Consider the following 22,618-nt stretch of genomic DNA (forward strand, 5'->3'; position numbering starts at 1 on the left):
GAGAGCTTGCAAATCCATATTAAAAGTACATTTTTGCATTTTCTGATTTATTTCAAGGATTCATTGTAATTTAAAACTCAGATTAAAGATGTGTAAAAAGAAAGTAAGTGCTTACATTTCTTTACTGAGCAAAATTTTGATCTGCCCATAGTCATTTGCCAAAGGCAACAAATCAAATTTAGTCTCTTGCTTAATTTTACGGGGAAAACAGACTTCATTACCAGGAGTTTCCTAGGTGGTTCAAAAAAGGAAGGTTAGAAAAATTAGGTGTCACAAAACGTCATTTTCAAATAAAAAGCTATTTTATTTACTAAAGAGGTTGCCTTTTCAGACACAGTTTTCAGAAGGTCATGAACATAATTCGAGCAAGAAGGACTTTACGCTGATTGCCTGAGCTCTCTGAGCAAGAATGTGATACAAGGTTCCTTTTCTAAGTGACCTAATATTTTATAGCACCATGTTTTTTCAAAGTGCTTTTATATACAAGCCAGGCCAAGGGCAGTTGGTCAGGTAATTGACCAGAAGGTCTCCAGACACCAAGTTATTTAATGTCGAAGTAACAGAAGATTGTGTTTCCAGGATATTTTCTGTCTCTGGCTTGAGTCTCTGATGTTACCCCCCGCAACCCCCCTTCCATCTCAAAGTTCTCACCAGAGCACAAGCTGAAACTTGACTCATCTACTTTGACAAAAACTGCTTCCTTGTGGCTTTGAGAGTTACATATTTGGGCTTTATGTAAGTGCCACGCCTAGGGTCAGGTAGCTGGTCACCCAGGTAGGCAGGACAATTCCTGACTCATGCTCATCTGCTCCAAGTTACATAATAGCATAAAAACAATACTTAACAAGCTCCTACAATGCTCAAAAAGGAAGCAAAGCTGCCATGTGTCATTGTCACAGTGTCCAGAAGTTTGGGGATATTTTTGGTTAATCCTGCTATTGTGGAGTTTTTAGGGTGGTGATGGCAGTTGTTGTATGGCGGTTATTATTTGGCAAGAATTGAAATTGGAGGCTTCTCTCATCCTGACTGCTGATTCCAACAAATGATATAAACACGGGCATGTTCATAGGAAAGAATCTTGGTGGCAACCGCATTTTCTCTTCAATCTCTTGATCTGTACATTTTAGGAAAAAGGAGGAGAGAGTGGCATAAGGACACACAAATAAAAATTTATACAGATCACCAGCTAAGTTTGTTCAGAGTAGTTTACCAAATAGTTTCAATAACTAACACTGAGTGCTTACTGTGTATAGCTCTAAGCATTTCACATGCTTTATCCCATTTCATCCTCACAACAACCCAGTGAGATAGTTATCATCTCACAGGTAGTAAATGACAGAGCCAGAGTTTGAACTCAAGAAGAGTCTATGTTGTAACACTGAATTATTCCATCTAGGTAAGTTGCTTTCCAGCCTCCTTTAAAATGTTGCCTGTCTGGTTTTCTTCTAGAATCAATTCTGCCTCCACAATCCAGACATAATTTCAGCGCTAAATAGAAATACTTAAATCTATTCAAAATTCACTTACGTTCCTGGAGGAAACTCTCCCCCAAATAATATCACCTGACACCCGGCAGAAGATACAGTGGCTTCCCTGTGCGCGGTTGGGGGAAGGGTGTTTCTCTACACCCTGCAGCATGCCCACAGGAGCTGAACAGTAGGCCTGACCGCACAGAGCCCATCCTGGGACTGCTTATTTACATTAACTCATGTCGAAACTTCTCCCAGAGATCGGTGCTGCCAACAACCCTAGAGGAAGTAAGATGCGTTATCTTTTGCACGCACACCAAGTTTACGTCTTCAGAGAGCCTGGGTGGGGGTAACTCCAGTAGCTAATCGTCCCGTCCGGCCACATGCAAATCTGGATTCGTGTTTACGTGGAGGTGCAGATACAAACGTCCGTGACACGCTAGGTTGCCGACGTCCGTGGGAACATACTTGCCACGTTGTCGGTTGGGTTGTCTCTGTATGCGCGGACGGTGTGATGGTGGGCACCCAATTTAGATCGCCCCTTCTAGATGAGGGGTGTTCCGCAGTAAAACGTCCCCCCGCCGGCCGGAAGCTTGCAGCATGGTCCACGCTGGGGCGCCCCGGAAGCCTAGGGAGGTCAGTCCAGCGCTCCACGAGCCGATCCGCCGACGGCTTCGCCCCGCCCCCAGCGCCCCCGCTCCGCCCCGCCCTCCGCGCCCCACTCGGCCCCGCCCCCTAGGGCCCCTGCAGGCCCCGCCTCCAACGCCGGGTGCTCCGGGCGGCACGGCTGCCCCAGTTCCGTAAACACTTCTCTCCCCGCCCCTAGCAGTCCCTGGACCGCACCACTCGCAGCCCGCGGGGGGGAACGCTCTCTCGCACATCCCAAACACCTCCAATCCAAGCTCTCCTCGGCCTCTTTCATCCAAACATGAGGGAAAATGTTCTGTAGTAGGTCAAATCTGTCAGCGCTCTGCTGTCAGAGCCCGAAGTGCCCTGGATTTCCCCTGGCCCCTGTGCCGTCTTCCCCCCGCTCGCCGGTTGTGTGATGGCCACGCCGTGGCTGCCTCCCTAGAGTCTCTCCCGGCCCTTTAAATACCGCGTGGGGGGGCCGGGGAAGCGGGGGGTTGTTGGACTGGTGAGTTTTCGAGGTGTTTTCACCGTGCTCAGTGAGGGGACACTCAGAGACCCACCTACCCCATCCCGCGACCCGGGCTCGCTCAGTCGCTTTCTCCTCCGCCTGTCTCCGCGCGGGACCCGGTGCGTATCCATCCCGGGGGAGCGTGTCGCCGGCTCTGAGGTGATGGGCCTGGGCCGGCGGAGGGGGACACCTCGCCCCAGGGCAGCCCGAGAGCCTCCCCCGCCCCACCTCGGAACTCGGTCCTGGGACGCCGGCGTCGGGGGCGAGGAAGCCGCGCTTCTTGCTCCCCCCACCCCCCTTGTTTGACCTCGAACCGCCGTCCCGCGTGGGAGCGGGGCGTGTGTCAGGGTGGCCGCGGGCTTCGGCGGGGTCGCGGCCGCTTGGCGCTGTTTCCATCCCGCTGGGCCCGTGCCAGCGACCGCGCTGCGAGCGGCTTCCCACCATCCGTCCGGGCTCCAGGAGGGGGCACCCGTCTGGCCTGCGGCCCCCGGCCCGGCCGGGATGGGCGAACCGAGCCGCGGTGGGGACGGGCGGGGCCCGCGGCGTGTGTTTGGGGTTTGTTGCCGAGGTTTCCGCGGCGCTCGGCTTGGGCCCCGCGGTCCCCTCCCTTCAGGGTTTGTTTTGACAGGAAACGTGCTGCTGGAGGGGAGGGGCGCCCGCAGGACGTGGGCGAGGGGTGTGCAGAGTCCCGGTGAGTCCCCTGGACCTTAGGCTCAGTTAGAGGGAAGAGGCGGGAAGTGCCAGTCAGCCCCGGGCTCGAACCCTGGCCTCTCAGGGATGGCTTGTGCTTCCCGAAGCTGGGGACTCTGGGTGGCAGCGCTGGGGTAACGGCAATGATTCGAGGTGGCAGGTGGACGAACGTGGTTATGTTTCTGTTAATATTAGGAAAAACTTCCATTCAACGAGCGATTTCACAATGATATAAAGTTTCCTTTTTAAAATAAATGTATTTAAATGCAAACATCTAGTCAAGATAAAGAGAAGTGATTGATAAATAGAGTATAGGTGAGGGTGGGGATGTGGAAACGCGTGCAGAGTAGTCCAACGACTGAAGTTTGGGAAATATTGTCTTGGATGGTTGTCCTGTTACTTTAACCTTGAAGAAACTAGATAAGTTGTCCTTGTCCCCAGTGGGCTCCTCAGCCCCCAAGATCCCTGTGGCCTCAGGATCTCCAGCCCCCTCAGAGACCTTGCTCCTTGCCACCTGCCAACCGTAATGAGGTTACTGCAGTGGTTCCCACTTTAGGAGACCCCCTGCCTGCCTTTTCCTCTTGCCTCCAGGGATTTCATACATCACCCTGGCAGCCGGGGGAGGTTGCCTGCCTTGAAGTGGCCCAAGGCGGAAGGTACCCAGTCATGTGTGAAAGCAGCTTCAATGCCATTTTGTGAGGGGTCGAGGGCCCCAGGGGGGGGAAGCACAGGTACTAAAACAAGCCAGCCAGGGGTGGGAGGAGAAGTGTTTTCAAGTGTGAAAAGTGCCTAGAAACCCTTTCCCTGATGCTGTAATGTTATGTGTAGCGTGAACATCTGCTTTTTTAGACAATGACTGGCTTGTTGGCTTTTATCTAGCTCTTTGTTGGCTCTAATTTGATGAAGACCAGTATTCTCGAGCTGAATGGAGCAGGCACCTACCTCCCTGCTCTGTGGTTTTTGCTCTGCTGCATATGAATAACTTCTGAACGCTGCTGTTTGGGGCTGATTCTAAAGCAGCCTTTTGCAGAGGGAGATTTTCCATACCATCTGCAATTTTTTCTTCAAAGCCCAGCCTCCCTCCTCTGATTCCTTGCCCTTTGGTACACATATGTGGATGCTTGTCCTTGCACCTGACCTTGATCTCGTCTTCAAGGATGATACCACTAGACGTTTCTTGAAATTTCTTTTTTCCGTGACCTAACCTTAACTGGATGGGTTCCATTCCTCAGAGCACTGCTGGATAATCTGAATAATTCACTTCAAAATATTTTTTGACTCATACTAGTTGTAGGCAGTTAACCCTTTTGATAATATTTGGGTTGTAACAAGGGATTTTGCAGCGCTTAAAGAATGGCTCCTGGATGGAAGATTTTCAGTCAGTCTAGTGGGATGGTTGAGAATTATTGTGGACAATGGACTCTTTCAGTGATGCCCTTCGCAGTATAGCACTTGAGCAGCCCCTTGGGGGTAAGCTCAGCTTGCTACCACATGTACAAGTGTCCACGTGATGATGGGTAGATCGATTTGACAGAATGGAAGTGGAAAGGGCAAACAGCACACCACGTTTTCTCCAGCTGTTCTAGGGTGGTAGAAAGCATGGGCTTTAGGGATCCACTGCCTAGATTTGAGTTGTGCCTCTGCTGCTGCTGTAAACCCTTAGGCAAGTAATTTAACTTCTCTAAGCCTCAAGTTCTTATCTATAAAATGGCAGTAATAACAATACCTTAGCTAACAAGGTTATAATGAAGATTCAAGGAGATAAAATATTTAAAACACTTATCATGGGAGCCGGGTCATAATAAGTGCTCAATAGCTATTAACTCTTATTGTTAATATTTGCTATTTTGAGCTTTAGGATGGTGGAAAGACACAATGTAAACATTTCTTTATGCTCTGGAACTATGAATCTTTTCTGGTTGAATTATTGGTGCCTTGGAAATGTGTTGAGGTAGGCACTGGCAATAGGAGAGTGGAGCTATAGCTCTTTTCTGAATGCAGCTTAAAATTTGGTAGGGATATAGCTATGCAGACAACAACCCTAGTACTTTAAGTGACTGTGTAATGAGAAAATGAGTGAAGTGAGTGGGGTGGAAGAGAAGGAAAACCCAAGTTGTCTTATGAATAGGAGTAGCTTGTCTTGTTCCTCAGCCATACCCGTTGAGCTCTCGCTCTATCCCAGGTAGCGTTCTAAGCTCTACGTGACTCATTGAGATAGAGTGAGTGGCGATAGCAGGGAAGGTCACTTTGAAGATGTAACGTTTAATTTCAAATCTGAATGACAAAAAGGTGCCAATCACTGGCGATCAGGGAGAAGACATCTCAGGGGAGGAGCACAGCAGGTCCAAGTGCTCCAAAGCAGAAAGTTTGGCTTGTCTGAGGAACCCAAAGAAGGCCATTGTGTGTGGAGCGTGAAGGGTTGGTGAGGAGAGTGGTACAGGTGAGGTGAGTAGAAGCCAGTCACAGAGCGATTATCAACCACTTCTTACGAAAAGGGAAACCACTTGGAGATGAACTCTTAAGAGATGATTTGTTGCCTATTCTGAAGCACTCTGGCCTATTTCCTGTTTTATGCTCTGGGCACTGTTCAAGAAGGACATTGGGACAAGTTTGACTGTCTGGAAGAGCTTTTGTACTAGAGGGGTATCTAAGCTATTGCAGTGGAGGGAAAAATCAAAATCTAAGAACTGCAGGAGACTGGACTATTCTGAGTTAGACTTGAAGTTTCAGTTTATTACTTCTTCTCGTTTAACTTTTTGCTTGAAAATAATTTTCAACTTACCAAAAAAAGGTTGCAAAAACAGTACGAAGAACTATTGTCTACCTTTTACTCATATTTGCCTGTTAACATTTTGTTCCATGTGCTTTATTGTTTTCTCTTTTTCTCTCATTTGAATCATTTGAAAGTTGCATATATCATGGCCCTTTATTCCCAAATATATAATCATAGTACCTTTATCAACTTCAGTAAATTTAACATTGTAATACAGACAGTAGATTCAAGTATAGTAGCAATGTTGTCAACTGACCCAATAATGTCTGTTATAGCATTTTTTTCCCTCCGTTATAGGATCCAGTCAAGAATCGTCTATTGGACTATGTTGTCAAATCTCTTTTCCTTTGGGACATATCCTCTGTCTGTCTTTGTTTTTATGACATTGACATTTTTGGAATTCATAACTTCTTTTAGTAAGAATGAAATAGTGGTTGACAATCTGTCAAGCATTTACTAGGGGCTTAAGTACTTGACGTAGAGTATTTCAAAATTAATCGTCGCAACGATTCTGTAAGGTAGATACTATTATTGTCCCCAGTTTGTAAATGGTGAGTGCCCTGTCTTCAGCCAGTAAATATCAAGAGTTAAGATCAAGAACCCAGTCCACCTGGCTCCAGAGCCAGTGTTCTTACTGCTTTAGTGACATGTGCATTGTCACTGGTGGATCTTTGCAAGGTAGAATTTGCTGCAGGAAAGAAATAAGGATGTAAAGTCAGTAATCTGGACACAGGTTGAGGAATCACTAGCAAATTAAAAACTCATCTCTCCTCCATCTGTGGTGGAACACAGGACTGGCCCCTTCAGGTCCTTGTACCCATTCCTTCCTCTCTAAAATGTCAGTAGTCACGCTGCGATTCATTCATCCAACAATAAATATTTAAGTGTCTGCTGCCTCCCAGTCATTGACCTTGGAAGGAATCACATAATATTGCATTTATTATTATAAAATATGGAACAGTATAATGAAAAATGTGATTATTCTCTTTGAATAGTGACCCACTATAGTGTTGGTGACTTTACTTGGAGTTATCTTCTGTCTTCACCTTGACTTTACCTTTCGCCAGTGAGTAAATCCTCCAGGTAGGATGAGATGTAGTGTTCCTGAAAAGTTGTTTGGTTTGCCTGTGAGTTACAATGGTGAAGGTTAGGTAGGTCTAAGTTTGTTGGTATGAGAAGCATTACCTTTCTTAAAGAAACGGCTTCTTTTCGTTATCACTGTTCTAAGAGAGAATTCAGAATAGTTTTAAAAACAGATTAAATACCCTCACTGCCCTTTGAGTCAAGTAGCTTTGTCCTCAGATGACTTATATGGAAACCTAAGACCGAAAAGGGAAGACCAAGTGTGAAGGAACTTGCAGAAGACCATTTACCAGGGTGGGCCATTTGCTTTTGGTTTTTGTATTTCAGACAAGTCCAAGAGTTCTGTCCAGGTTAACCACTGGTCTTGTTTATCTATAGAACATGCTTTTATCGTCATGGGATAAAATTTTTCTTCCTTCTAGAGTTTTTACTACCTGAAATGATGATGATGACAATAATGAAAGCAAATAATACTGATAATAGCAAACATCTGCAACCTGTATACTCAGTGGCAGTCACTGTTCCAAGCACTCTGCATATATAGACTGAATGAAATCTCACACCAGCCTATGAGTTAGGTATTCTTAATATGACCGTATGAGGAAACAGGCAATTTTTTAATATAATGGACATTTTGGCTTCAAAGAAAAGTTTCTGCTTAGATCCACAAAGCCCAATTGAAACATGGAGCCTTCTATCAGCTAAACAAGAGTTTCTAGACATTTTGAAGCTTTTAAATTTTCTCTTGCCTCCCCTGTACTGGAAACTCGATCTCCAGTGAATTGTTGGAAGAAAACATAGTTGCACGTTATTAAGCATGGCTGCCATGAGCATGTTTAATTTCTCAGAACTCCTAGTGATGCGCCATGGGACCCTGGGTTTATAGCATTTTAGCAATACCTAGGTGAAAGGCACCTTATAGCTTGCCCAACCCACTCAGAAAAACGAGGAGAAGAGAGCAGATGTGATGTGCATAAAGTCACGCAGCAAATTAATGACAGACCCAGGCCTCAAACCGTGGACTTGTAACTCCTAACCTAGATCTTTTTATTTTTTAAATCTTTGTACTTTGCTGCCTTATTAAACTCAATTAAGAAACCTACAAAGTGTGCTGTTCAGCTGGAGTAGAAAAATGAAATGGACAGTTATAGCTATTAACCTCATTCATAAATTCCAATGGATGAAAGCTTTTATTCACCTTTACTTGGAAAAACAGCCAAAGTGAAGAGAAATTAAGGGCAGAGCATACATAACACAATAGTGACAGTGGAATGACTGAAAAAAATAAAGTGGAAACAGAGTTTAAGATATTCAAATAAGGGTGTGACAGGACCAGGAAATACTGAATCTTAAGCCTAACAAGATGGGTTTAGGTGGCGGATTCTGCTCCCAGCTTGAACTTCGGCAGTGCCAGGCCTGGAAATGTGCAGTGATATCAGTTTGCAAATGTTCTGGTTGAAGCTATACCAAATGGGAGTGAATGATTCCAATTCAGCTGACACCGAATGAAACTTGTCACATACTTGAGACTGGTAATGGACAAGACACAGCCCCTGCCTTATTAAGGAGAGTCGGAAGTAGCCATGGGAGGAAAATAACTGTACAAGGGACAGAGCTCTGTGGTGGAGATACAGGAGGTGTGCTGCAGGTGTACAGAGAAGAGTGCCATTCGCTCTGGCCAAGAGGGTAGAGGGAAGGCTTCCTGGAGAAGGTAGCATTTTCAAGAAATGCCATCAGTGAAGTAAAATGTTGGTAAAGAGAGAGAAAGCTAGAGGGAAGGGCAAGCATTCCATTTAGGATTTGGGGTTTGGTGGAAGCGAAAGGGTTAGAACAGACCCTTTTCTTCTGTTCTCTATATCCATCCCCCCACCCCCAGCAGATAGGAGTTAAAGCTCAAGTCAAATCTGGTTTGCTTGGGGTGAAGGAGGTTGTTTCACCACTGAGGATGCAAGGGTTCAGGGCTATTATATAGCCTGTGCTCGTGGTGGTTGGCCTTGGCACTCTAGGATAAGGTGAACGTCTCTGCACAGTATCTTCCTGGCAGCTCCAGTCCACTCCTTGCCCTTCAGTCTACAGGGGCAGCCTCTGAGTTAGTGGTTTTTGTTTGCGGAGGTGGTGGGCCAAGCAAGGTTGCATTTCTGTGAGTGGCAGGACTGAAGAAAGTTGTTTAGGTGAAGCCAGGCACAAATGCCCGTGGGCTTTTGATCCTCAATAAGTCCCTCTCGGGCCCATCCTTGTCTCTGTCACCACCCAAGGGATAAAAAATGGCACGGTTTCTCTCAAAAAAGGCTAGATTGATTCCCCCTTAGTCCCAGCCCTGCCTCTGCTTTCTCACGCTTCCTCACCAATGCCTTGTTTTCCCTTTTCTTGTCTTCTAGCATCTGGCACACACAGTTTTTGGCAACTGGACTTGAGAGCCATGAGAGTAGGGCCCTGCCTATTTTGTTTGTAGTTGCTTTTCCCTGTGCCTGGTGCACAGTAGGCACTCAGTTTCCAGGCATACTGTGCGTGGTTGTGGTTTCACATTCTGGCAGCTTTAAAGCTCTGCGTACCTCCTTGCACAGGCTGATTAGGTTTAAAGAGACTCAGTGAACCCTTACTATCGTTACTGTCCATTCAGGATTTGAGATGCTTTTCTCCTCTGGCCCAGGTTTCCCCTCAGTGTCAGCGAATACCACACTCATATCAAGGCCAGCTCCCTCATGGGCCTGGCTGAGGCTCCTGGGCTCATGCCTGGGCATCCCGTGTGCCCAGGATCTCCTTTCTAGGGGGTGACTGGCCACAACTGTCCTTCCCAGGGAGGTAATCTGATGTCCCAGAAACAGCACTGGATGCAGAGCCAAAGGACTGGTTTTATGGCATAGTAAGTCCCCTTGTCCCTTGGAGTCCCATCCATGTCCCAACCCCATGAATCAGGATCTTTTGTGCCTGTTTGTTCATCAGGTGGTGGTGAGTACTTTGTAAATTGTGAAGTAGAAACCAAACATCAGGGCTTACTCTTCATACCATGGCAGTTGATGGAAAAATGGAGAAGAACTTGAAGACTTGCCAGCCAGAGGTTTTAATTTGCCTTCTCTTTTCCTCAAGGGGCTTACAGAGAACTAAAGAGGCTGATTTCAAAAATATTTAAAACAAAGACATCAAAACAATAATAACAGCTAACATTTGAGTGCTGTGCTAAGCACGTTAATAAGAATAATCCTAATCTTCAAGCAACCCTATGAGGTTAGTCTTCCAGCCCAGTTTTTCTAACGAGGGAGGTGGTCCAGTGACTTCCCTAAGGTCACATGGCAAAAGACAGAGGAGCTTCTAACCAGGGCAGTCTGACCCCAGAGTGCCACACTCTTACCTTCCTGTGTTTTGGTGACCCAGGACGAGAGAGCTGTGTGTGCTCTGCACATTTCTTTTGAAGCATCTGTTATTGCTGAGAGCTGCTCCATATTCTCACTGAGTGTGTCCTGAGTAAGCTCACACCTATGGCTGTGGAATCAGTCTTCTGGAAGGCAGGCTTGAAGGCCTAGTGTTAGGCTGGCCAGAGTGCTATAGGAAGGATGAGGTAATCTTCTGGGGGCCCCTCCAGCGCTGTGACACGTGCAGGCATGGCTTCTACACCGGAAGAAGCATCTGTGCTGCCAGTGGAAGTACAGAATGTTGACACAAGGTCTGTTTGTCTATGCAGGTGCTTTACCCACGCTCAAGTGACACAAAATGCCCTTCAATGGTGAAAAGCAGTGTGTGGGCGAGGACCAGCCAAGCGATTCAGACTCTTCCCGGTTTTCCGAAAGCATGGCTTCACTCAGTGACTATGAGTGCTCCAGGCAGAGCTTTACAAGCGACTCCTCCAGCAAATCCAGCTCTCCTGCTTGTAAGCCGTCAGGGAAGCAGGGGCTGGGGGATGGGGGTGGTTCTAGATGTGTGTTAGCTTTTAAAACTCATAAATGAGTGACAGCAAAGGACAGACTTCCCCCTCCTTTCTAGACGTACCAGAATAGAACTGCCAAGGCAGGAATAAATAGCCGCTAAAGTTTATTTTCATTATTGACCCTGATCTGCTTTGGCTTGACTGTAAATCAGGTCCCCCAACCCCAGCTGTCGTCTCTCTCAGGTAGGAGAAAGCCTCTCCTTGAGATCACTTCCTGGGCCCCATGCAAAGATTAATTTAAATTGGCCTGTTCTTACCATTTCTGATTTACATGGAAGGAAACTTGCCCCAATTCGAGGGTCGGGCAGGAAGTGAAATAATCTAAAGGGTTTCCTGCCGATTTCAAAAACTGTTGTGCAAATCACCCCAGAAAAGTGCCCACAAGAATTACTACACTAGGGGTGTGAGGAGAATTAAAAGAGTGGCTGGCCACAGTGAAGGGAGACGACTTGTTTTGTGTATGGAAGCTGGAGATGTGTAAAGCAGATGTGTTTATCTTTTTTTTTTTTTAGCTTTTTAATTGGCATTTTGTATAGAAAATATAACACCTTTAACTGACACACCCAATGCAGAAAGAAGCAACTAATGTTTAATATGATCAAATGCCCACTTCAAAAAAGTTTCTGTTTATTTTAAATTTAGACAGTCTCTTTTTTAAAATTTGGAAAGTACATAAGTATAAGGAAAAGAAAATATTTCCTATAATATCACCCAAAGACGACAGCTGGCAGTACTTTGTCATATCTTCACTCTCACATAGACGTATGTGTGTATCTATGTATGGACTCTTTTCACTTAGTATTATAACTAAAACATTTACTCGTGATAATATATTTTTAAAACATTGAAACATTGTTTTTATGACTACCGACTACTTCATCAAGTGAATGCACTATAATTTATTTAACTATTGGTTTGTCATTGGACGTTTAGTTCATTTCCTTTTTTTTTTTTTTTTTGCTGTTTCAAAAAGCACTTTCTAACATCTTGGAGTGTAAAGCCTTTCGAGGAATTCCTTTGGATATGATTGGATTATTGGACCAAAGGGTACAGACATTTTTAAGGAGACTCTTAATGACACAGAGTTGGGAAAAGAATTTACTAGAAGTGACTCAGGTTTCTGTGCTTTTTCTCACTCTTTATACTATCTTTAGGGTTGACGCCCCCAACAGGGGACCTAGGCATCCTAAAGAAGGGTTTTACTAGTTCTGTGTATTACCATTCTCCTCCCTCTCTCCTTCCTCCCCCCCTTCTTTTTAAAATGATTTAGGTAGCAAAGTATTGCCAGTCAGTACTGTTTGAAGTAATGATTTTTAATTAACAGATGCTAAGAGTTGCAAAAATGATTTCAAAAAGACATGATTTGTTAAATATTTTTTAGAATAATCTTTAGAAATAACTAGAATAATTATTTACTACTTCCTTCTGAGAAGTAGGTCATCTGGCTTATCACATTTGTTTTATTTTAATTATCTACGTTTATCAAGTTCTTACTGTGTTCTTCTTTACTTAAATTATCTTATTTAATCACCTCAGGACAGCCGTGTGAGGAGGTAAGTTATGGCTCAGTGAAGTCAAATGATAAGTATCAATTAGCAAAACTAAGACTCAGACCTAAGCATTATGCTATATACTGCCTATACTTTTAGAAATTATAGTTTTAAAAAATTAGTCATTTCATATTGAGTCTGTTTCAGTTAATGAGAGTTATGAATTACAGAATAAAAAGTAGGCACGATTTCCTATATAGTCATGTAATAAATGCGTATATCAATAGGCACTAGAAATGAGGTGATTTAATTAAAAAAATGTAACTTATAGTAGCCTATGTTAATAAGATTATCTCAGAAACATTTGGTAATTTGTTATCAATACAGTAATCAAAGCTATTAGAGGAGTCCTTAAGTTTTTGAAGTCTTTAAGTATTAAGCAGAGGACTCCACCCATTTTAGTATATATTCTTCTCACTTGTGAAACCCTGAAAATATATGTTGGAACAGCTTAAACTCTGTCTGCATCAGGAGGCTTCATTGCATTACATTTTTTCTTCCATGACATTAACTGGTTTCTGTTTTTCTTTCAGCAACAAGCCCTCCCAGGGTTGTAACATTTGACGAAGTGATGGCTGCAACAAGGAACTTATCAAACCTGACTCTTGCTCACGAAATTGCTGTAAATGAGAACTTCCAATTGAAACAAGATGCCCTCCCTGAGAATAGGTAACCTGGAGGTGTTTTTTGTGCATAAACTGTGCTGCAGCTTCTGTGTGTGTGTGTGTGTGTGTGCGTGCACGCCCGCGCCCCCCCCCCACACACATCACACTGATTCTCGAAAGTTCTTGTATAATATCCACTGGAAGTAAACATTATTTAGTTCTCTAACAAGGTCTTATACTTGTTTTCAAACCATTCCTCTAGGGTACATGTTAACCATAATCTTTGCAACTCAGCTTATATGTCACTTCCTGAGGGAAGCTTTTCCTGACATTCCTGAGCCCACTAGGCTACATTAAATCCCCTGCTAAAGACTCCTGTAGCCCCCTCTACTTCCGCTTTGCTAAGATGTCTTATAATCTTATGTTCAATGTCTGTCTTTTCCACTTGACCAAAAGCACCATTAATGGATTAACTATGTCTGTATTGTTGGCTGCTCTATCCCTGTTGCCCAGCACAGTGCCTGACATATGGTTCATTCTCAAGAAATATTTGTAGATTGACTTATTAAAAACTGATATTCAGGTTGTGAAGATAAATAAATGCAGCTAAGCTGTCCAAGTGCTAAAAGTAGGTGATCCAAAAGCGTCTGGAGGGTAGGAATCACAGCTGCATGGGCACCCCATCCTGCCCCCACCCCCGAGACCTCTAGTTAGAGCTGCACCCTTATATCCTACCTCAACCTCTCTGGCTTCAGAGGCCTTCAAATCCCCTGGGACAAAGAGGAGGCAACGGCTGGAGGCCGTGACTACAGATAAATCACCCTCATCGGTAAAGTTGGCTCATGGATGACAGCATTGAATCTTCAACCTCACAGTGCCATTTCTAAGTCCAGAGGCATTCTCTCTACCAATTAAGACAATATATACTATTTGATTCCATTCAGAACTTTTTGTTAGTTTGAAAGCAGAAAAATAGTAAACATACTAATTTCGTTCTTTTAAAAGGTAGATCATAGGGCCAACCCTGTGGCTGAGCAGTTAAGTTTGTGAGCCTGCTTTGTGGCCCAGGGTTTCACTGGTTGAGATCCCAGGCTTGGACCTAGCACCGCTCATCAGGCCATGCTGAGGCAGCGTCCCACACAGCACAACCAGAGGACCTACAACTAGAATATACAACTATGGACTGGGGGGCTTTGGGGAGAAGAAGGAGGAGAAAAAAAAAGAAAAAGATGGGCATCAGATGTTAGCTCAGGTGCCAATCAAAAATAAATAAATAAAAAATAAATGGTCAGTTCACTTTAAAAAAAAATGTAGATCATAGTCCTCCTGCTCCTGGGGATATTGGTCATAAGAATCATGAATATTTTTTAAGATTACTAGCCAAAGTAGGTGTATCTGTTTGGTTTTCTATAATAACTGCATTTCGCCATGATCCTTTGTCCCAGCTCTAGAGCTACACCCCTAGGCCAGGCCCCCATCATCTCTGACCTGGACTCCTGCAGTCCTACTAGTTGCCCTGTCTCCATCCTTAGCTCCCCATAGACCATCCTCCACACTCACACAGTAGCCATAGTGGTCTTTCTAAAGGCTTAATCAGAGTAGATCATTTCTTTGCTTAAAACCTTTCAACGGTTTTCTGTTACACTAAGAATAAAAACCCAAACTCTTAAGTATAGCCAGCAAGGCCCCACTTCCCTGGCTGTCTCTCTGACTCCTTTGCGTCCTGCTTACTGTGCTTCAGCCACGCCGGCTTCCTTGCTGCTGATCCTGCTTGATCACCAGCTTGATCCTGTCCCGCTGGTGTACTCCAAGATAACTGGTCAGTTGATCCTGTCCCAGGGGCTTTGTCCTTCTGTCTGCTTTTTCAGTCTGCTTCCCCTAGATGCTCGCCAGCTGCTTCCTTTTCCCCGTTCTAGTCTCAACTCAAAGGTCACTGTGCTAGAGAAGCTTTCTTCAACCACCCAGCAGATCAGCACCCTCTTCATCACTGTCTACCACAGTGTCTTACTCTGTCTTCCTCATGGCTCTGAAACTGTCTTATTCGTTTTTGATGGGTTTTTTTTTCATCTTTCTGTCCCCGCTAACATATAAGCTTTTTAAGAGCAGAGACTTTCTTTTCACCACGCCTAAAACAGGACCTACCACATATTGAATGTTGAACAGACATTTATTGACTGACTAGTAAAAATGCATCTTTGAACTTAAAGTGAATGTGTTTTGTGAAGTATGGCAAAAGCCAATTTGGGAGTATTTGTGCTTTAAATTCAAAAGTTGCAAATACAGGCTGTGTTGAAGGCATTTTAGGATCAGACAGACTCTGGGATTTGAATCGTTGTTCTGCTGAGACCATATCTGAGCCTCACATCCTCCAAGGATAAGGTGAGGACTACAATACTCACTTCAAATGCATACTCATGGGCAGACAAGTGCCCTGCATGTAAGTACTTTGATACGATGGAAAGTATGAATTCCTCTTCCTTCACTTTCTGCCATGGCTAGAAAATATGAGTAAGGGAAACAACATGCGGAGTTGGGACACATTACCTTTGTTTAAAAGTGGAATAGCCTATTATTAGCTGTTGATTTTCAGATGACTCTCCACAGTGGCCAAATTGTTACTTTGTAAAATATGGCTGACTCATATTTTGCTACTGTCTTTGGGGAAAACGCTTGGTAAAATGTCAAGTTTCTGATACCCAGTAGGAATACTTCTAAATGGTTTGATTGATCTCATCTCCACTCCTCCCTTCCCCTCCAGAAAATTAAAGAGCTAAAAAGTGCCTTGCAGTCTTTAGAGAAACTTAAATTTAAATTCTGACGTCCCTGAAGGAACCATAAAATTGTTTTGGCTCATTCCTGGTTGGTGCATTCAAGCCAAGTGTATGAGGCTTGTAAAGTCAAGAGCAAAAGTCTGTCCCAGTGATGTTTGCCTTCCTACTTGTTCTGTGCTTGCTCAGGAGAGTCTCAGACCTTGGAAATGACATTTATGTTGAATAAATCTAGTCAAGCAACTAGAATAAGTTTTAACATTGAAAGTTGCTGGGTTGAATATAGTATTTTCAGTTATAGAAACAATTTTAACTCACACTCCTCAGAAAGCTAATTTTTCATTTCTCATAGCATTATTGTATATTTAGCTATATGTACTTTGAAAAGAAAAATTAGAAGATATGCTTAACTATCAAATTATTAATTCATTCACCATGCATTCATTGAACACTCAGTATATGCCAGGTGCTGTGCTAGGTACAATGGTAGGTAGCTAGGAGAATTTGTGGCCTCTGCCTGGGAGAGGTGGAGAGCCCTGTGGAGGACAGAGACCCATAAGTAATTACAGTGTTGGGAAATATGTGCTTTTCTGAAAGCTATGGCAAAATAGTGTAGGAGTTCAGTAGGGATGTGTATTTTAATGTGCACCTATTTTAGGGCATTGACATACAGAGTGAAGCAAGGTGGCCACCTATTTTATTGTGAGCTCTTCCTAGGAAGGCTCCTATTTCAGCAGTTTGGTCTGGCTAACTTTAAATGGAACATCTAAGCTGACATTGGCAGGCATTCAAATTCATGTCTCCTTGGGGCCAATCTGTTCTATTTTGTGCCATGAAACTTCAGCTGTTGAGCAAAGAGCAACTTAGCTGTCTCATCCCAAAAATCTAGAACAAGTCTAAAGATCTATGCAGAAGAGTGGGAAGGTAAATTATGGTATCTCCTTAGGACAGAATTTTATGAATTTATTGAAAGCTATAGGAAAGAAGCATTTAAGAAGTCTAGAGGAGGGGCTGGCCTTGTGGCATAGTGGTTAAGTTTAGTGCACTCCCCTTCAGTGGCCCGGGTTCACAGATTTGGATCCTGGATGCACACCTAGGCCAGTCATCAGCCATGCTGATGACCCACATGCAAAATAAAGGAAGATTGGCACAGATGTTAGCTCAGCACTAATCTTCCTCAGCAAAAAAAAAAAAAAAGTCTAGGGGGAACACTAGGACAGAATATTAAATGAAAAAAATATATAATATTGTACATACTGGGTACTCTTAACTATGTTAAAACAATGCATTGAATGAGGAAAATATGTCAAAAGATTAATGGGATTATGACCAATTTTTATTTTCCATTTTTCTGTGTTTTCTAAGATTTCCACAATGAATGTATGTCTTTTAAAGTCAGGAAAAATAATGCTTATTTTAAAAACCAATCCGTTTCATTCCTGTAGCTTGGCCGGTCGAGTGAAGCACATTGTCCACCAGGCCTTCTGGGATGTCTTGGAATCAGAGCTGTGTGCTGAGCCTCCCGAGTATGAACACGCCATCAAACTGTTTGAAGAAATCAGAGAGGCAAGTTGATATTGTCTGTATTAATCAGTCATTTTTTTCCCCAAAGACTCTTTTCACGTCCTCCAAAAAGTATTGGAGACTCTTTGAAAGGCTGATCAAGTGCAGTCACTGGCAGGGTTTTTGCCTGCCCCTCCTGGGGTGGGGTGGAGGCTGGGGAACAGGCCGGTGGCAGGAAGGCAGGGCAGTACCCAGCGCACGGAGGGGTGGTTCTGACGGTTAAGAGCACAGACTCTGGAGTGGGACAGACCTGGTTCATGACATGCTCACTCTCCTTCCATCTCAGTTTCCTGAGTACTTACAGGGTAGTTGTGAGAATTAAATGAGATGATAGTTACAGTTTCGCTAACATTTACAAGACACTTGCTCTGTGCCAAGCATTAGATTACTCATTTATCCTTACCATGACACTGTGAGGTCGTCGCTCCTGTTGTTATTTTATATAAATAAACTGCCTTCCCTCACTCGCCCAGGGTCACAGAGCTTTGAAAGGTGGAGAGGGTTTGAAGTGAGGCACTCTGGCTTGAGCCTGTGCTCCTAACCACATACTGTGTGTATAACTACAGTGTCTGTTGCATAGTGAGTACTCAATACAGGTTGCCTATATAATATATAATAAATATTTTATATGTGAAATATAATATACCAATGGAGCCCATGGGGTGTTTCCATTTGCTCTTCTTTAAAGGGTTCTTTTGGAGCTGTGGTCTGCAACTTATTCTTTCTTTTCACAGTTTATCTGTAAACTTTTAAAGTTCTTTCAGTAATATTGCTTCCCTGCCATTTGTTTTCATACTGGTAGTGTTAGTGACTTCCCATGGGAGTTGGGGGGGCCTTTAATTCAGAAGATAGAGCTTTCTTTTTAGAGTTGAGACACGGAGTGTTCCTCTGATCCACCACCCAGTCAGTGTCAGCTTCTCTGGCATCCAGGACATTAAAACATGGACAGGGAACATGGTCATCTAGACACTGAAATAAAAAATAGCAACCTTTATTCGTGTAATGGCACTGTTAATTTTTTTTCCTTTCCCTGAGTAGATTCTTCTCTCGTTTCTGACTCCTGGTGGCAACCGGCTTCGCAACCAGATCTGTGAAGTTTTGGACACAGACCTCATTAGGCAGCAGGCTGAGCACAGTGCTGTGGACATCCAAGGCCTGGCCAACTACGTCATCAGCACGATGGGAAAGCTTTGTGCTCCCGTGCGAGATGATGATATCAGAGAGTTAAAGGCTACTGGCAACGTTGTGGAGGTGCTGAGGTTAGCACTGTCGCTGCTTGCATTTCTTAGGATACCTTTGAGTTCATTCACAAGGGAAGTGTGTGAATTGAGGAACACAGAATAATAACTGGGCTCCCAAAGAAATCCTTGACCCTAGGGAAAAAACAAATCAGCAAGGAGCAAGTCAGTCATTTACTGTGTACATAGAGTTTTCAGATATAATGACCTAACAAGGTTGTTAGTTGGCATGTGCTGGGCCTGAGGGATGCAGGATGAAAAAAACCAGATACAATCCCTGACCCAGGGAGTTTACAGTCTAATGGGGAGACAGACCTTGGACCAGGAATTACAAGGGGAAGGGGAGGGGATTAATAGAGCCTTCAGCAGAGGGACCTAATCTAGTCAAGGATCTAGGAAGGCTTCTTTATTAGTGGGGGTAATACTATCTGCTGTGACACATAAACCCTGAATTCTCAGTGATTTAACCAATAAAAGTTTATTTCTCCCACATGTCACAGTCCAAGTTTTTGGTCAGGCAGGCTTCCACATGTCATTCAGAGACGCAGGCTCCTTCTCTCCTTGGCTCCAGCCACACCCGGGTCCTTGGAGTCCTTTACATTCAGTTGGTGAACGGAAAAGAGGTCATGGGGAAGGCATACCAGTGTTTAACCACCTCGGCCCAGAAGTGACACATCCCATTGGCTATAACTAGTCCCATGGTCCCACCTGGACTGAAGGAGCCTGGGAAATGTGGTTGCTGTCTGGAAACATATTTCCCAACCACAAATCCTCACTGTGGAAAGGGAGCATGGATGTTCGGTGGTCGGCTAGCCATCTCTGCCGCAGCTTCCCTGAGAAAGTGAGGCGTATGTTAAAATAGAATCTAATCTGGCTGCATAGGCAATAACTTCTTTCTGATCCCGGAGGAAAGAACAGCCTGCAATACTTTTTGCCATTGAGGGGAACTTTTCTCCCCTTTTTTTGAGAATATGGCCACACCGAGAATTAAGTTTTATGTAATAGTATTGGAAAGATAGAAGGAAACTGGTTTGCATACTTTATGACCTTGGGCAAGTTGATAACCTCTCAAAGTCGTACTTCTCCCCCTCTGTAAAATGGGCTGCGTGTATCCTTAGATTTGTGCTCAGCTCTGCTAGATTGTGGTTCTTCGCTGGCAGAATCCTTGCTCTGAGTTATCTTTTTACCCAAGTGTGATACCAAATCTGGTGTTCCTCTTCATCATATATTGACCACCTACTGGGTGTGCATTTTACATTCATTATCTCACTGACTCTTCACAACACCCCTCCAAGGTTGGTCTTGTCCTTTTCTTTCACAGACGAGGAAACTAGGCTCAGAGAGATTGAATAACTTGTGCCTGGGCACAGAGCTGGTCAGTTGCAGAGCTGCAATTGAGCACAGGGCTGCCCCACTCTAAAATGAAGTATTTTTGTCCTGTACCTCACTGCCCTGTTCTTGCTTTTCTTTTTCTTTTTTTCCCCTCATTTCCTTAGGCATAGAAACCATACACACTCTGTTCAGACTCCTTAAGATTTCAGAGACTTTCAAATGAAAACTCCTTCTTGAATCTTTTGTCTCATTGTTTATACTTCCTAGCATCTATCTGTCAGTTTATGGCTGATGTAATGGATCAGATGGAGGGATTATATTTGCTAAAGCAAATATTCTTGAGATCCATGGAAGAATACACCTGGAATGTACGTGTAATGCCTTCTCTGGAAAGTGACCTTGCCAATGGCAATTGGAATTTCAGGACTGTTTTGGGGTTATCTTTTCCAGCCTATGAAATAGGTAATAGTTAATGAATTTCAGCTTAATTTCTTGATCACCTCTCTAACTATTTTTAACTCTAAAATTTTTAGACAAATATTTCATGTCTTGGACCTCATGAAAATGGACATGGTCAATTTTACAATTAGGAGTCTTAGACCTCATCTTCAACGCCAGTTGGTGGATTATGAGAGAACCAAGTTCCAAGAAATCCTCGAAGAAACTCCAAGTAAGTACAATATAATGTGTACATATATTGAAACTGGGTGAAAATATATTTTTATCTTTGACATCTTAGGTAGTGTCACTAAAGAATTTTGGCTTTTCTGTCAAATGTTTTTTTTAACTTCTAAAATTGACATCACAAACTTATAGCTGTTTCCATGTCCCAGGAGCTGTGCTAAGCGCTCTTCATTTCTTATTGCATAAAAAAAATATTTATGGAGCACCTGCCGTGTCCCAGACACTGCTTAGTGCTGTGAATACTGCAGTGAACAAAACAGAATAAAGTTGTGACCCCAAAGACCTGACATTCTAGTAGGCATGACAAATAAATAAACATGTATTGTCAGATGTGTTAAGTGCTATGAAGAAAAATAGGATAAAGGGACAGAGAGTAATGGAGCAGGAGTGGGGCGGGGGTTGTTTTTCCAGATGGGGTAGACTGGGAAGGCCTCTCTAAGAAGTAACGTTTGAGCTGAGTTTGCAAAGGAATGAGGAAGGGGCATGTGAAGACGTGAGGGAAGAACATTCCAGCCAGAGGGAGCTGCAAGTATGAAAGCCCTGAAGCAGAAACTTGCTTGTGGAGTTGGACAAACACAGGGCAGCCAGTGTGGCTGGAGTAGGGTAGGCAAGGAGAGAGTGGCCAGAGATGAGGCCGAGAAGTAGACAAAGGCAGGCCATATGGAGCCTTGTTAGGAAATGAGGGGAATTTAGATTTCATTCCAAGTGTGATAGAAGTCATTGGAGAGTTTTGAGCAGGGGAGAAAATCTCGTTTTCATTTTTAAAGAATACTCTGGCTTCTATGGGAGCAAAGAGGGAAGCAGGAGTACCAATTAGGTGGTACTCCAGTTGCTTGGGCAAGAAATGATGGTGGTTTTGGTCCAGGTGGTAGTGGTAGAAGTGGTAAGAGGTCAGGTTCTGGATATATTTTGGAAGTAAAATAATGAGAATTGCTGAATGAAGGAAAAGGGAGGAGTTGAGCATAACTAAGGTTTTCGCCTGAGGAATGGGGTGAATAGTGATGCCTTTTAGTGATACGGAAGATGAGGTGAAAGAAAGTTGGGAGATGGTATGCAATCAAGAGTTCAGTTTAGATATGTGAACTTTGAGATCTTGTTTGATATCAACATGGCGATGTCAGGTAGTCAGTTAGATATAAGAGACTCAAGCTCAGGGAAATAGTGGGAACTGGGGATGTACATTTGGGACTCATCAGTGTATTTGTAGTAGATGAAGCCATGGAACTGAGTAGTAGCTAACATGTATAAAATGTTTGCCACATTCTAAGCACTTTACCTGTATTAACTGATTTAATCTTAACAACAACTTTAGGAAATTATTCCCCATGTTATGGATGAGGAAACTGAGGCACAGAGAGGTTAAATCACTTGCCTCCATAACACAACTTGTAAGTGATAGAGCTGAGACTCACCCAGGCAGTCTGGCTCCACGGTGCATGCTCTTACCTGCAGTCTTACACTGGATCAGATTCCCTAGAGAGAGAGTGTGAGTACTGAGTGGGCCTGACTGAGACTCTAGAGCTTCCAGAGCTTGAGGAGAGGAGAAGGATCTAGGAATGGAGACTGAAAGAGCAACCAGAGAGGTGAAGAAAGCCAGGAGAGGGTGATGTCCTGTAAGACAAGTGAAGAAACTGGAGAAGGAAGATGTCTTCAGCTGTCATAAGTGTCGTAAGAATGATGAAGGCCAAGACTTAACCATGGGATGTGACTGCATAGGGATCCTTGATAACCTTGATGGGAGCAGTATCAGTGGACTAGTGGGCGTCTATACCGGCCTGGAAGGGAGGCATCAAGAAAGAGTGG

The 22,618-nt window shown here is 43.9% G+C and overlaps 1 protein-coding gene and 1 long non-coding RNA gene across 3 annotated transcripts in view; one reads left to right on the top strand and one right to left on the bottom strand.

Moving 5' to 3' along the window:
* Positions 1-283: 283 nt before the first annotated feature.
* LOC106846806 (uncharacterized) lies at positions 284-2,182 on the bottom strand. Its single transcript, XR_006513372.2, has 2 exons — positions 1,785-2,182; positions 284-1,114 (listed from the first exon to the last, which is right to left on the bottom strand). It is a non-coding gene; the product is annotated as an uncharacterized lncRNA (long non-coding RNA).
* A 363-nt stretch (positions 2,183-2,545) lies between these two features.
* Positions 2,546-22,618, top strand: part of TCP11L2 (t-complex 11 like 2) — a 37,670-nt gene continuing 17,597 nt past the window's right edge. The window contains exons 1-6 of one of the 2 annotated variants that reach the window (XM_014865828.3): positions 2,546-2,726; positions 10,833-11,018; positions 13,159-13,294; positions 17,444-17,564; positions 18,600-18,820; positions 20,665-20,801. In XM_014865828.3, coding sequence (XP_014721314.2) covers positions 10,862-11,018; positions 13,159-13,294; positions 17,444-17,564; positions 18,600-18,820; positions 20,665-20,801 — 772 coding nt within the window. In that variant the 5' untranslated portion in view covers positions 2,546-2,726; positions 10,833-10,861. The remainder of the gene's footprint in view (positions 2,727-10,832; positions 11,019-13,158; positions 13,295-17,443; positions 17,565-18,599; positions 18,821-20,664; positions 20,802-22,618) is intronic. The other variant, XM_014865832.3, reaches the window with a different exon arrangement.

Source organism: Equus asinus, chromosome 4, assembly GCF_041296235.1.
Source record: "Equus asinus isolate D_3611 breed Donkey chromosome 4, EquAss-T2T_v2, whole genome shotgun sequence".
Lineage (NCBI taxonomy): Eukaryota > Metazoa > Chordata > Mammalia > Perissodactyla > Equidae > Equus > Equus asinus.